The 15,351-nt window shown below is 37.6% G+C and overlaps 1 protein-coding gene across 3 annotated transcripts in view; it reads right to left on the reverse strand.

Annotated features, from left to right (window-relative positions):
- Positions 1-257: 257 nt before the first annotated feature.
- Positions 258-15,351, reverse strand: part of syne2b (spectrin repeat containing, nuclear envelope 2b) — an 89,381-nt gene continuing 74,287 nt past the window's right edge. Inside the window, exons 114-130 of one of the 3 annotated variants that reach the window (XM_043255313.1) lie at positions 10,253-10,415; positions 9,884-10,071; positions 9,635-9,785; positions 9,115-9,297; positions 8,299-8,436; positions 8,023-8,217; positions 7,618-7,930; positions 6,655-6,723; positions 6,243-6,373; positions 6,034-6,157; positions 5,759-5,958; positions 4,703-4,903; positions 3,865-3,993; positions 3,563-3,754; positions 3,431-3,478; positions 3,123-3,172; positions 258-2,089 (exon numbers count right to left, since the gene is read on the reverse strand). In XM_043255313.1, coding sequence (XP_043111248.1) covers positions 1,882-2,089; positions 3,123-3,172; positions 3,431-3,478; positions 3,563-3,754; positions 3,865-3,993; positions 4,703-4,903; positions 5,759-5,958; positions 6,034-6,157; positions 6,243-6,373; positions 6,655-6,723; positions 7,618-7,930; positions 8,023-8,217; positions 8,299-8,436; positions 9,115-9,297; positions 9,635-9,785; positions 9,884-10,071; positions 10,253-10,415 — 2,683 coding nt within the window. In that variant the 3' untranslated portion in view covers positions 258-1,881. Of the gene's footprint in view, positions 2,093-3,122; positions 3,173-3,430; positions 3,479-3,562; positions 3,755-3,864; positions 3,994-4,702; positions 4,904-5,758; positions 5,959-6,033; positions 6,158-6,242; positions 6,374-6,654; positions 6,724-7,617; positions 7,931-8,022; positions 8,218-8,298; positions 8,437-9,114; positions 9,298-9,634; positions 9,786-9,883; positions 10,072-10,252; positions 10,416-15,351 lie in introns of all 3 variants that reach the window. The other 2 variants (XM_043255312.1, XM_043255315.1) reach the window with 2 other exon arrangements.

Raw genomic sequence — 15,351 nt, forward strand, 5'->3', positions numbered from 1 at the left:
CATGTCACAAAGTAGTATCGCAAGTTCCAGAGCCAGTGCTTCAAAGGGATGGTGTAGGGGACCAAAAAAAAAAAAAACCTTGGGAATTAACCTACTGTAGTTATCTGGTTAAAAGAAATTACACCAACTTTAAACAGGAAAAGCTGTACCGACACACTGACCCAACGTTAGGTTTGTACAGGTAGCAAAACTTAATCCGTTTTATTGTATGCGGCTGCAAAATAAATATGTGGGAATTAAATAAGTGAACGCGTGCGTATTTGTACATGATGTTTATTTGTAAGAAAATTTACTTCAAACTCAAAAAACGTACATCTTTATATTAACTTCAACCAGTGTTTGACATTGGCAGTGCAAGGTTTGCTGCAAAATAAATTTACAATAAAGTAAATGTGTTCTGTTATTAATTGACACTTCATATCTATTTTAGTCGACCCATAATGTAATCCATACTTTAACAGTTCAATTAAAAACATCAAACAATAGGACGAACAGCATTCTTTTAGTAAATGTGATGAATTATAAAACTGTCTCTGACACTTTGGCAGTTAGTGAAAGAGTGAAAGAGTGACTAATGGCCTTTCACCAGACTTTCTGTAGGATAAAAATAAAATAAAAGCCACACGCAGTCATGTGGACACCTTTGAAATGTGTTTCTAAGAGACACCTTAACCATTTAGCAAAAAAAAAGCACCAGACACAAACACATCTGGGGCCTCATTTCTAAAATATTGTGCAGAAACCAATTTCATAGAATGAACGTATGAACTGAAAACGTGCGTATGCCTCACTTTCAGATGTGAAATGTATGAATAGCAAATGATCTTGAACTTGCACGCAAATAAATGGTTTAAGTTTTTCTTAACGACTCCCAATTAATGTCATTAACATATAAAATATCATCAGTATTCTCATAATTTAGAGCAGCGAGCTGCAAGAACAGAAAAAAACTACAATACTTTGACAATAAAAAGTGCGTACGTCTGTTCAGAACCTGGCGTGATGCTAAGCACTTTTTTAAAATTTGCGAATGCACACTTCATAAATGAGGCCCCTGGGGAAAATTCTGGAAAATCGGAGGTAATGATATTGTACATACTGTATAAAGTATGATCAGATATAATTTATATCTCCAATGAGATGATTTACCAATTATAATAAAGTTATTTCATGTAGTTTTACAATATACACAAGCATACACGCACAAAAACAGCACAGCCGTCAAACTTTAGGCTGAATAAATTAAACAACATTTGCACACACCCTGACGCCTCTCTGTGTCTCTCCTCCATGGCTTTGACCAAGAAAATGTCAGCTACGAGAGCTACAAATAAAATATATTCACCATTGCAAGTCATTTTACACTGACTCCTAAAAACAAGATGGTACAAACATAACTGATCTGTCATTTATATATATAAACGGCTTCTAGTTAAAAAATACAGGCTGACTCAAAGCCTACGAATGAGATTTAGGGTTCAATTATGTGTTTTATATTTCAAAAATAAATACATTTGTGTGAAGGTCTATTTCAATGTTTCAATGCTGCTAAATACTATACAGTTCATAAATGAGTGCACCTTTGATGAGGAATCCTTGCCCGCTCTCTAAAAATATAAAATTTACATCATGTGGAAAGGTTCTTAAAGAGAAGTTTCGGATTGCTTCAGGAAAAAAAAAATCCCTCTCCGTGTGCAGCAGTCCTCGGATCCAGAAACAGGATTGTACTGTTGCAGCAAAATCTACTCAATCCGAAACACAAGGGCTTTCACCCAGATTAATCTCTGGATCTGCTACAGGAGAGTAAACCGGGAGGCTTGGACTATGTCCCATTTCCTCTATTGATTGAGCTGTGTAAGTGCAGGCTATGTGTAGTTGTTCTCATGTGGGTGGGGGTCCATTGGTGTAGAGGAGCATGGGATAAAAGGATCGGGCAAAATTGTTGGAGAGAGTGCAGCTGTAGTCGTCCTCTGAGAGAGGCACCAGACACGCCACAACCAGCAGCAGCAGGAAGAGGATGTGGAGAGGAAACGCCGCTCGTAAGACACGATACAGGAACGGCCTCGATGGGGACGAATCAGACTTAACCCTGCTTAAAAGACAGTTAAAGGTTTTTAACCTACTGCTAAAAGGTTTGAGTTTAGTAATAGTTTTTAATTAAACATAAAGATGCTTTAAACTGATAAAAAATTATTGTAAATATGATTAGTTTTTGTTTATGTTGCATAATATACAGGTGTGTACTGTGTATATTTATATTGTATACATAAAGACACACACATACAGCATATATTTTGAAAATATTCATGTATATATTTTTATAAATTATATCACATATAAATACGCTTAATATATAAACGTAACATTTTCCTTAAATATATGCACGCATGTCTGTGTATTTATATATATCTAATAGATCTACACAGTACAATTTATTGTAAATAATTTATTAAATACAATAAATGTTCCTTTACCACTAATTTATATAAAATAATTTTGGAAAGGATCATGGGACACTGAAATGAACTGCTGAAAATTCAACTTTGCCATCACAGAAATGAAGTGTTTTCAAATATTTCACAATAGTAAAAACAATGTTAAATTTGCAATAATATTTAACGTCATTGCTTTTTACTGTACCTTTGATTAAATACATGTAGCTTAGGTAAACTTAAAATTTTTTTTGTGGAAACAAATGTTCTTTGGTGAATATAAAGCAACTTTTTATTTTAACAAAAAAAATATTTTGTAACATTAATAACGTGTTTACTATAACTTTTGATCAATTTAATGCATCCTGGGTTCTTAAAAGTTTTAATTAAAAAAAAAAAAAAAAATCTCGCTGATCCCAAAATTTTTTACTTTTAACCCAAAATTAGGATGTTACTAACATGCTATTTATCAATTATGCATAATTCAATGCAAATTCTTTTCTAACTTTGTGGTTTGTGAAGGTCAACAAAGTACATGTTGAATCTTTTGAGAGGTGATAGTGCAGCAGATGTGTGAAAGTGAGAAAAACTAGAGAGAGTGTGAAGAGAGCAATATACGGCAGCAACTTCAGCAAGATCATACAAGGTCACAAACTCACACAGATGCACAGTAATACTATGAGTGTGTACCTGGCACTTGAGGGAGATCCCCGTGTAACAGCCTGAATTCCTGTGGCTTCCTACAGAGAGAAAAATAACACTCAGTATTTGTTGCCACCTAGCAATCATGATAAACACAATCTAGAGATTCTCAGAAAACTGCTACTCCTCAAGAGCAGCATTAGAGGCAAAATCTACATCATGAGGCCCACAGTGGCAATCACAATAAAAATTTCGTATACCAAAAATAAGAAAATGAAATACACTACACATAATAGTAAATAGCACCAATGTATTTCACCAGAAGCTAAATCTCAGCTTTGTAATACTTTGTGTACCTGGTGTTGCGTTGATGCCGCTCTGCCCACATTTGGACCAGTTGAGTCCTGCAACACAACATAAAGCATCAAGACATCAGTGTTTGAGAGTGAAACCCGTCTGGTGTGTGTGTGAGACCGAATGAAACGTACCAGTCTGTTTTGCAGCGTGTGCAGATCGTGTGCGATCTGTCTGATAAGCAGTCGTAACTTGTTACTGATGACGTGAACCTTCTCTTTGGCCTCCAGAGTGTCTTCTCCTTGGTCCTGTAGCAGGATCTGTGAGGAGATCTCCTGCAGGCAGTGCACCTCTCTCTCACGAGACTGTAAGTCCTGCTGAACAGCCTTTTATGCACAGACAACATGTCATATATTAGATATGAAGCAATCACTCGTTCTTTCCATTACATTTATTAGATATTGTACAATTACAGCACACAAGCATACTATTCTACCTTGAGCGTGTCACGATGCTCTTGCAGGATGTTGAGGTCTGTGTTTCGGTCATGAATGTTGACCATGTAGCGCTGGCTTTCAGCTTTAGCTAACCACAGCAGCAGAGAGTGAAGAGTCTCGTGAAACTCCTGTGAAAAAGAAAACGTTTCTTTGTTACTTAATGCTTGTGTGTTTGGTTTAGGCTTCACTATATCACCTTTACATAAGCCCAAAAATGGCATATAATTTGCACTCCACCCCCGCCCATGGTCTTAAAAAAAAAAGATTGTTACATTTAATTTCATTTGATAGAACTTGGTCACAGGATGCAGTAGCTTTAAGAACAACATGTATCCAGCATTTCTGAAACCTTTTTCAGCCAACAACTAAACTTGTGGTTCAATGGTTTTGTATCCTGAGATAAAATCTCACCAAAACGAAATGTGTGAAGGTGCACGCACTGCTGATATTGCATGAGCTCATGTGTTCCTGGAACAACATTTTAATCCAAAATCTTTTTTTTGACCATATCTCTACACCTAAACTTATCCATGAGTAATGGCTAAAATCAGAGGAAATGATAGATGAATGACACTGATGTACAAGCAACAAACACTGATTGTAAGCCTAAGCGTCACAAAAACTATGAAATGGCTCTTCAAATCTGATTGGTTAAACACAATGTTGTTCCAGGGTCAACAAAAATGTTGATCCAAGAACACGTGAAACTCAGCAAAATCAGGTTCTGTGAAGGTGCACAGACATGAGCTTACTGTTGCAGATGCAAAACAAAAGTAGTTTGTTGTAGCGTCTGAACTCTGGGATCAGAGTCTCTTTTCAAGCCTGTATTTCTCTCACCTGACACTCCATGAGAGCTTGATGCAGTCGGTGTTCCCAGCTGTCGAGGGCTGCGCAGGCCTGTGCCCATTTCTGATTGGCTGACTGCAGATTCTCACGCAGTTCACGTAGTTCGGCACTGTCGCCATGCTGGAAGCCCCGCCCACTGAGATTAACACCAATCATCACCGATTTGTAGCCGTTAAAGGTCCTCTGCATGTCCTTATGAAAGAACAAAAACAAGAAAATGAGCAAATTGACCAAAAATACAGTAAAAACTATAATATTGTGAAAAACTATTACAATAAAAAAACAATTTTTTTTGTTTTAATATATTTTACAATGTAATTTATTTAGGTGATGTCAAAGCCATCAGCCATCACTCCAGTTTTCTAGAAATCATTCTAATATGCTGATTTGATGCTTGAAAAAAACCATTCAATTACATTCATATTATTACAAATATCAAAAACAGTCATTACAGAAGTATATAAACAGTCATTACAGAAGTATATACAGTGCTGTTAAAATTTATGATAAAAACACAGAAAAAAACTGTGTAATGAACTGCTTTAATATAGTTTAAAAATATATCCATTCCAGTGATGCAAAGTTGAATTTTCATCATTATTACTAGTCTTCAGTGTCACATGATCCTTCAGAAATCATTCTAATCTAATATGTTGATTTATTATTGATGGTATGTTGCCTAGAATTTTTTGTACTTTTTATTCCTGTGATCAGGTTTGCATCTTTTTTATACTTTATTTTATATTTTACAATTTACAATATATTATATTTTACAATATTATTATATTTTGCAATATATTCACACAGAAAACAGAAAATTTATATCACAATAATATTACAATATTACAATATTTCTGTGTATTATTACTAAAAATAAACGCAACCTCAATGAGCAGAAGGAACATTCAAAATAGCGCTGATCCCAAACTTTAGTATGGCAGTGTATATCTAAAATTCAGAATAAAAATGCACTCTCTAAAGTGCATTGTTTTACTAACTTATAGTGTTTGATTCTCCAATTCTTTAAATGTCTCTGTAAGTAAGTACCTTTAGTTTGTGGATATTGCTCTCCATGTCTCTGATGGTGATTTTTGGCTCTAGATTTTGAAGCTTCTCTAGCTCAGGCATCACAGCGTCCAGCCATGCCATGACATCAGTGAGGTCAGAGTTGAGTTTGTGCCACTGCTGAAGATCCTGTGGCACGCTGCACGACTGCACCTGCAAGAGCTCCCATCGCTCGATCACACCTGAGGCCACGGGTCAAAGGTCAGATATCAACTCACGTATGAACATTTCTGTAAAAGTGTTACAAATAGCGTTACCTGTCTTATCTGCTGCAGAAAGCAGCGTCAAACCGTGATCGTCCAGTTGCTCTTCCTCATTCAGAATCAGTTTCACTCGCTTTATGCTGTCTATACTGCCAGCACACTCAGACATGAGTTTATCCTGGGGTGAAACAGGAAAAACAACATATGATGTGTGTGTTTAACAATGTGTGTTTATCGAGTTTGATGCATGTGTGGGCACTCACATAGGCCTGTGGGTGGTACTGAGCGCTGGTGTCAGTGGGTGAAGATGTCAGACTGTGTATGATCTCTCTGTTCGCTCGCTTCCTGTCTGGCGCATCAGGAGAATGCCACGGCTCCACCAGTGATCTTCCTCCTAAGCCAGAGAAAGAGAGAAATATTTACTCACTTAAAACAAGCATGCAGGAAGTCATCACTCAGCCGCACAACATACTACAGAATCAGAAAAAAAGAATAAAGATGCAATTGGCTGCAAAACCGACGTGCATTATGAAAAACATTTGATTGAACAGTCAGGCAGTGAGCACAAGGCATACAATTACTGTTATATTTAGAGATGAGTAAAGGAAGCATATGCTAAAGCACGCATTTATGTGCAGTGACAGTACTGACAGCATGCAGCAGGCTGATGCCTACCGGACACAGCCTTCTGAGCTTTAGCTGTAGCTTTAATAAATGACTGAGAGCTCGCAGTGACTTCTACATCTGCAACAGAAGAGCAGCAGACAGACAATGATCTAGAGACAGATAACAGACTGAAGAATCTAGACTAATAGATATAGAGATCTAGATATATAACAGATCTAGATACAGTATAACAGAGAGGCAGACACGAAGAAGTTGAAAAGCATATACTTTACTAGAGCACTGAATTTATTGGTTATTTATTTACTGTTACTGTCCATTTATTTGTAATTGTTTGTCAAATTTACTGAGAATTGTTTCAACAGCATTTGTTTCTCTGGGTGCATGGTTTTGTGCTTATAGTTGCATGTGGCTGTACAGGTACTAACTTAGCAGACAGAAAGTTCCAGAAATAAATATTTTTGATATGATAATATTGACCTCAACATTTAAAAAAAAACAAAAAAAAACTTTAAACTCAAGACCCAGTGAAACAAAACAAGGACACTGCAAAAACTGTAATTTAAGGGACACCAAGATAATTCCAAGTAATATATTTTTATGTCAAGAAATTTGATTCAATTGTCATGAAATGTACCTTAAATTGTAGAATGACTCAAATAATTGACGGAGAGATCTAGATACAGCATTACAGATTATTAGTGCATGTATATACACTAATACAGCACTGTATAGTAGTAGACAAGTTGAAATCTAAAACACTCAAATAGAGAATCCAATAACAGACAGAGATCTAGATTCTCTTTAAACAAGCAGCAAAAAGACCTTGACATTTACCTGAAAGTGCAGTAGATAATAGATAAAGCAATGAAAAGAGCCGCAGATTACAGTGCCCAGATAGTTAGAAATCTAAACATAGCCTGATAGTGCAACATATACCAAAAACAGAAAACAGACAGTCAGATCCAGAAACAATTTACTAAAGGTGCAGAGAGCAGTCTGTAAGGGGGTTACCTGACAGGGCACTGTAGAACGTCAACTCCTCATCATCCTCTGGAGAAGAAGAGCCACCCACATCTACGGTGTGGTCCCACTCCAGTGGGATTGAATCCACACTGACGGGGGTCTCACGCCCTGAGCGCTCAAGAGCAGGTGGTATCAGCTGGGACATGGCCTGGCGCACTGTCCGAGCAACATCAGAACTCATTGCAGCCTCCTCTTCCTCATCCTCCTCCTCCTCCCTTTCTCTCTCCCAGACCCCACTGAAATCAGCCGAGTCCTCTGGATCTGTGTCTCTGTCTGAGAACTCTTGGTCCTCCTCTCGCACCTACAAGAAGAAAAAAGTGGGAAGGGTTAAAGTCAGTACTCAGTCATGAGAGCATTGTTCAGTGTTTGTGAGATGAGTGTTTTGAAACTGACCGGGCGTCTGCTGATAAGACGGTGGTGGAAACGGGCGACTCTGCCAAACACTTCCTGGCAGTATGAGTGCAGCTCCTCTAGTTCATCTTCGATGAGTACGGCGTCCAGCGGAGCACTCTTCTGGATCAGGTTCTCTCCAAATACAATCAGAGCATCAATCTTATTTGTGTTTAGAGTGATCTCCTGCTGAAACGCCTACAGGAAGTCAAATCGCAAATTATTTTCCATTCTGATTGTGTAACCAGACTTTTATACGTAAAATCAGAGTGTACTGACGTTTAGTTGACGCATCTTTTCGTGGATATCGCTCTCTGAAAAATGCTCCACATTGGTGAGCTGAAGGTCCATTTCAGTCAGCCAGACCAGAATCCCCTCCCGTGTACCTTCAAAGTCTTCTCGCTGAGATGTGAAGTGCTGCACAGAGGAAAAGCATTTAGAATTCAGTAACATTTGAGAAAATTGAGCTTTGACCAAAAAAAAGTACACTTTGTTATCATGGAAACGAAGAATTGAAGGTCAGAAATGCAATTAATTTTAACATTTTCACAGGTTTTTAGGTTTATTATGTGCCATTTCCAAACCAGTCAGTATTTGAAAATTTAATATATAATAAAAAGTAATGTTCACTGTAATGTGTTTTAAAAGTCTCTCCAAGGCTCACCAAGACTGCATGTATTTGATTAAAAACACAGTAAAAGTTTAACAATTTAAAATCACTATTTTAAATAGTAAAACTATTTTCTATTTTAATATATTTAGATTTATTTACGTGATGGCAAAGCTAAACGTTCAGGCTTTAATGCCACATGATTCTTCAAATGTTTTTGTAATGTGCTGAATTGCTGCTCAAGAAACATTTCGTATAGCTATAAACAGTTGTGCTGCTAGATATTTAAATGTAAACTTTCATTCATATTTTCAGGGTTGATAAATGAATGTAAAGTGTTGCAGAATGTTGTATTGTCAAATTTAATCAATTTATTGTCTCTTTACTGACTAAAAGAAAAATGTTACACACACACATACTGTATATATGAATTACATTTTTAAAATATTATTTAATTTAACAAAAATGTATGACTGAAATCTGACCTTTAACCTGCGGAGCACTGCGGCAACTCTCTTCTGTAATGTATCCCAGCGCTGGTTTCCCTCGTGCACCATCAGCTTCAGCTTACTGGCACCGTCTGTCCGGTTTTCACGTGCCAGACGTCGGTATTGTTTATTCACCAGCTCCAGCTGTGTCAGGCGCTCATGGACCTGGCGCTGGAACGCCTGTATGCACATGTTTAGAAACAGTGTTAATAGCCCAATAAATTATGTCTAGACAATCAAAATGTTTAAATCCACCAAAAAGAACTCAATTCAACATCCACAGAACATTTTCATTGCACAGAACATTTCATTTTAGGTTCTTTATACTTAAACAATGTTCGTTAGATCAATAAAATATTCTTTGCAACAAGAACAAAAATGTTCCTTCCTTTTTCTTTGGCATCACAGCAAAAAAAAAACCTTAATAGTGTATTTCACTATTCATTTTAATCTCTATGAGCATTCTGGTGCTATTACTCAGATGATGAACACTTCAAAAACTTAAACAGATTCAGACCTCAAACTTTTTGAGTTCCTCTTTAGCACAGGTGTAGAGTACATCTTTGGTGGCAGGATTAGCTGCTGTACGTTCTGCTGTGTTCAGCCACTCTTCAAAGCGTGAATAGTCATCCAGGAACTTGCACCACAGACGCCATGTCTCCTCGATCCTGCAGGGGACAGTAAAGAGCACAGTGGTAAGTGAAAAAAAACCCAATTCAGTATAATTATGCAACCAAAACATGCTGATTTGGGTGTTTGTATTGACCTCATTCTCCTCTCCATAGACATGGCGCATATGTTCCTCCAGCGGCGGTCCAGGCTGAGCGTGGTCTGCTGAATGGAGTCGTTCTCTCCATCACTACCACAAGCGTCCGCATCATGCAGCAAAACATCACACAGGGTCAAAACAGACGCTACACCCTCTGTGTGCTGTTCGATGTCTCGCTGCAAGTCCTAGTGGAGAATAGCAAATCACACTCTAAAGGCCTGCTCACACCAAGAACAGGAACTTAATGATAACTATAATGTTTTATCAAATGTCCTTATTAAATGAGACGAGGGGAGTCCATAACTCACTGTGCACTTTAATGTATATATTAGTTATTGTGTTTTTCTTAATGAATGCACCAGTTACCTGATGCTCTGCTAGTTTGCGCTGTATCTCATCACTGTGGCATGCGCTGTAAATGATGGGTTTGGCCAGTTCACCCTCAACACGGGAAAGCCAGGAACGGAGATTGCTCATGTTCTTATCAAGCTGCTGCACTGTCACCAGCGTCTCCTTCAGCTTCCTCACCCTGAAATACAACCAGTCTTTCAATACATATTTTTTTTTTTGCCGGTATTCAATCTCTTTCGTGTATCGCAACTTTTGTGTATCACGTTGTGTGTATCACTTAAGCAGTTAGGTTTGATTGGTTGGACACTGATTTGGTTTCAGTCAGAGTCACTAGTTCTGCAACAGTGCCCTTTTTTTCCATTTTTCAATATCTGTAGTTTAAAAAATATAAAAAAAATTGCTGAAATGTTAAATACAGTTTGTCTTTAGAGATTCATAAGTTAACACTAATAAATCTTATGGAGACAATTAATTGGATATTTAAGATATGGTAATACTTAATATTACGGTCTCTTAACTAGTTGCCTATCAGCATGCATAGTACTATAATATTAGTCATTTATTAGTAGTAATTAAGCATATTTAGTTCTTATTCTACAGCCCTAATCCTACCTAAATACCTTGAAACTGTTATTAAGCTGCAAATGTTTAATTTATTGGGGGAAATGTCATAGTTAATAGCAAATAAGTGTTCTCTATTTTAAGCATATAGATATAGAAATTGATACTTTCAATGAGTTTTGTTCTGTGTGGTGCATGAGGAACAGTTCACATAAAAAGCAAACATTCCTTGACATAGTGTCATTCCTATAACTAGCCTGCCAGTTGAGCTTGACAAAAGACACAATGCAGGACAAAGGGCTTTTTATTAGGTTTGAGTGTGCAATGACCCACATCTGGTCCTTCTGTCGCAATCTATTCAACCCAGACCAGAACACTCAGTGTTAGGACTATCTGAGCATGCAGACTGCTTTCACAACACTCTAAGAGTGACGTCATGTGACTAAGAGAATGGGGGCATTCCTTCACAGTCATGTGACATTTCCAATGGAGGTCCGACCAAAACAAACCAGAGTGCTGATGTGGAAGAAGTGACATCACACAACAACTGCACGTGACTACAATGTATTAACGCATTTGCTGCACCAAACATAAGCATTATTTGCATTTATCACATGCAAAATGAAGGGTAAACACAAATTAAACAAAATAACAGATGCATGAAGTCATATTTGGTGCAATAAAATAATGCAATAAGATGTCCTTTCTATCAATATAATCAATTTAGAGATAAAAATAATCAATTTAAAAAGATGTAATCTATAAATAAAGCATTAGCAAATGCACGATTGCATAATTCCAAATGCACGCATCTGGCATGTTCTTCAAAGCCTGATTTTGGTGCATATCTTTTTAGAATGTAGAACATGCACCATCTGCACATCACCAGCGTGCACGTCCTCCCTAGAAACAAGTGTGTTTCCATGCAAAGAGGAATCTGATCAGTCCTGCACTGAAGCTAGTGTTAGCCACAGAACACACTGACAAAAGCACTGCCCATCCCCCTCACACAAAACATGCATGCTTACACGAAAGCCCTGTGTGTGTGTGTGTGTGTGTGTGTGTGTGTGTGTGCAATTAGCAAACACTTACTCGCAGACTGGTGAGGCTCCATGGCTCTCTCGTGTTAGCGTTAGCATGTCTGTCTTAACGGCTGTGGCTGATCTCACACAAGCTCCTCTCACAGACCGTGTACTGCTGTATACATTACTCCCACCCTCCTGTCCCTCTCTCATATTCAACCCCCCTCTCTCTCACTCTCACTGAATGGCCAGGAAATGCATCATTTACAGTGGAGATGGGGACGATACTCCATGTTCCCATCACTTTCTTCAAAAGCATTACAATTAGGCTACAGCCAGTAGTTTTAAATATTTAGGAACATTTATAGATTGTCATATCACAGACATAATGAAGAAGTAGTCTATATTTTAGAGATGTGTTATAGGAATCTTGTGGAGAATGTTATGTATTTTAAAATACAAATCTGATACAGATATCAAAATCTGCATATTAAATGTAAAGCAAAATTATCTTGAGTTGTGTACACAGTAGGTAATGTACAAAGGCATCCAAATTATATTTATGTATCAAACGTTCAACAAAAAGAATTCATCTTATCCCTTTCATTCTCAATATCAATAGTTACCTTTAATGTCTAGCTGTAGTAATTAACCAAATAAAAAACAAACACACGTATAGGACTAGAAATATTAAGCTATTTTTGAGAAAAACTCCAGCATTGTTTGTTGTACAGGTGTACAGTGTGAGCCTGTATGTGCAAAACTGATGCGCTGTAAACAGGTAGTAATTACCCGCAGGTTAGACAGCATCATGTACTTTTGAAAGACATTTTCTTTCAAATAGGAAATTCTTGCCTAACCACAGTTAAGAAAACAGTGTACAAATAGGTCTACATGAAAAGAATACGTGTATGTTTGACTTTTTGTGAGAACATAAGAGTTCAAACAGGGACTTCTACTGTACATACAGTCCTATGTGGTCTGAGATTATGTTTCAAGGGCCAAAGCTAATTAAATCAAAACCTATCCTGAACAGATTATTAGTTCCAGAAGAACACTGTGCCATTTCTCTAAGCAGCAGATGGGGGACTTTACTACTGATCAAGACAACTTAAAAGAACACACAGAAACAACACCAAGAAGGTCTTCAACATCCTAGCTACACTAGCAACCACCTAGCAACATGCTAAAATCCACTCAGAAAAACAGCACAGTAACAATTCCAAGGAGTAAAAGTGCACTTCAAATACGATGCACTTCACTGAAGAAAAAAAATGTGTGGAATGCTGGACACTTCACAAACACCTTATATATTAGAAAGCCAGAGGCTGTCAGAATCTGATGCTGGATGACAACATAAATACAGAAGACATAGACAATGTAGCACAATTTGGTGCACGTTGGGTCTTGTATCTTCAAACGTTTTGGCGCAGAAAAGTACCACTCATATTAAAATAAAACTAATTAGTAATTGCTTCAGGTTCAAACTTCTCTTGCATGCTTATTTCAAGCACTTCAGCTAAATGAGTTAAATTAAAATAAATCTGGGCCACAGAGAACCACGTCGGTGGGCCCCACATAGGCTGAGCTGCTTGCCAAAATTATTCAGTCTTTAGAAGAGAGTAATTCACGGGTGTTGGAAAGATTTAGAGCACACTTCAGCTATCTGAAGGGTTTAATTCAATTGTCCCACTTCACGGTTAGTCAGTATATGATATCCGTTCAGGATTATAGGCACGGTGAATCTTATTTGTGAGGAGACACAAAAAAAGCACACACACAAACAGGCAATGCTGCCATACACCCTAAAATGTGCCTAAGGCCATAGAAACACTTCCAGCTACAGGTGTCTAAACTTGGAAACTGGAAAACAATTTTCCTCAAACACTTTCCCATAAAAGAGTTCGTAAAACAGGGAGTAGAAAGTTTTAATAAAGTGGCAATCTTCAAGATCATTTATGAGTGTGTTCAGCGGGGGTGTTTCAAAATAACATCTGTCCCCTGTTGGTCCTTTGTCCAGCAATAGTGAGCAGAGTTTTGTAAGACACCAAGGGTTCAATAATACAATGGCTGCCATCACTCAGCAAATAGCAGAAGAGCAGAAGGATAGAGCTTTGATGCTGATTGGTCGAGAGACACAATAAGTGTAGACAGAAGACTTATGGGATGGCGAGTGGACACAAAGGCCCGTGCTAGCAGACAGCAGCTGCCGCGTGTGCAGATGATGTGAGGGTGAACTCTGCTGTGATTTTAGCTGACAAAAGAGTCGGACGTGTCTGTGTCAACTTCTGTAATCCTGCTTAGAGTCTTGTCTCAATCGCACACTCACATTTGCAAGTTTGTGTGAGTGAAGCACACAAATATATACACATAAAGGTTTTTTAATTAAAACATTCAACTTTTTTAGAACTTTTTTTATGGTTTTGAAAGAAGTCTGTAATGTGCTGCAATGCTAAGTTAAAGTTAAAACAGTTATATTGTAAAATGTTATTACAATAACATTTTTCTAATTAAAACATTTAAAATTTTATATATTCAAACTTTTATTTATTCTTGTGATGACAACGCCAAATTTTCCTTCAGAAATAAATCTAAGATCTAAATCTAAAATGAATATGAAATTCAAAATAACAGCATTTTTAGATGTTTTAGACCCCAAACTTTGTAAATATTACAAATAATAAAATAGTAAAAAATAATCTCTAAACACTTGATAGCAACAATGAAAACAAAGTAACCAGGTCAGACATGTCCAGGGATGCCAGAGTCATGCTTGCGAACTTTGACCTCATACACAGAGGAAACAAATAACTTTAACAGCATGATTGACACACACTCAACCCTTTACTAAAACACTCTCAAAATATACACATAATTGGACAAATCATTATATCTGACATGGTTATCGTGCATCATCCCGAAGGTGGATAACAACCTTGTTGACTGTATGCAATTTGGTTAAACTTGTGCTCGTCTCAGTAGTTGATGGGAAGGAATATTGACAGGCGTAAAGCTCCGGCTCAAGGTGAGAGCCGACAAACAGGCAGATCTCGTGCCTGGTTACCTACTGATCCACAAAGCTACTTTTAGTGTCTACATGCACCTGCACAGCCAGTGTTAGCTCTAAAACCTTGACATTAGTGGCACGGAGCCAGAGTTAACATTTAAAACATTTATAGACATTCAGGAACCTGCTCAGCTGGGAGCTACGATACAAATGTTTGTATCAAGGCATAGTTTGTCTGCCGCCTGCAAACCAGATAAACCTAAACAAATATACCACTAATACAATAACGCTGACAGTTTTTCAGACCCGGCTACTTACAGAATTTTAATTAGTATCAGAGCAAATGCTGAGATGTTTGCTCAGTGGCAGATCTCCATGTGAATTTATCTGCTGCTATGAGGCAAGAGGAAGCCGCAGGTAAAGAGTGCAACAGGCTACTTGCTTCTTCCCCTTATAACCCTCTCCTAAGAGGCCTGACAATTTCATTAAACAACATTCCACCAGCTGATCTGCTTATTTTGTAT

Source organism: Puntigrus tetrazona, chromosome 13 (genome assembly GCF_018831695.1).
Source record: "Puntigrus tetrazona isolate hp1 chromosome 13, ASM1883169v1, whole genome shotgun sequence".
Lineage (NCBI taxonomy): Eukaryota > Metazoa > Chordata > Actinopteri > Cypriniformes > Cyprinidae > Puntigrus > Puntigrus tetrazona.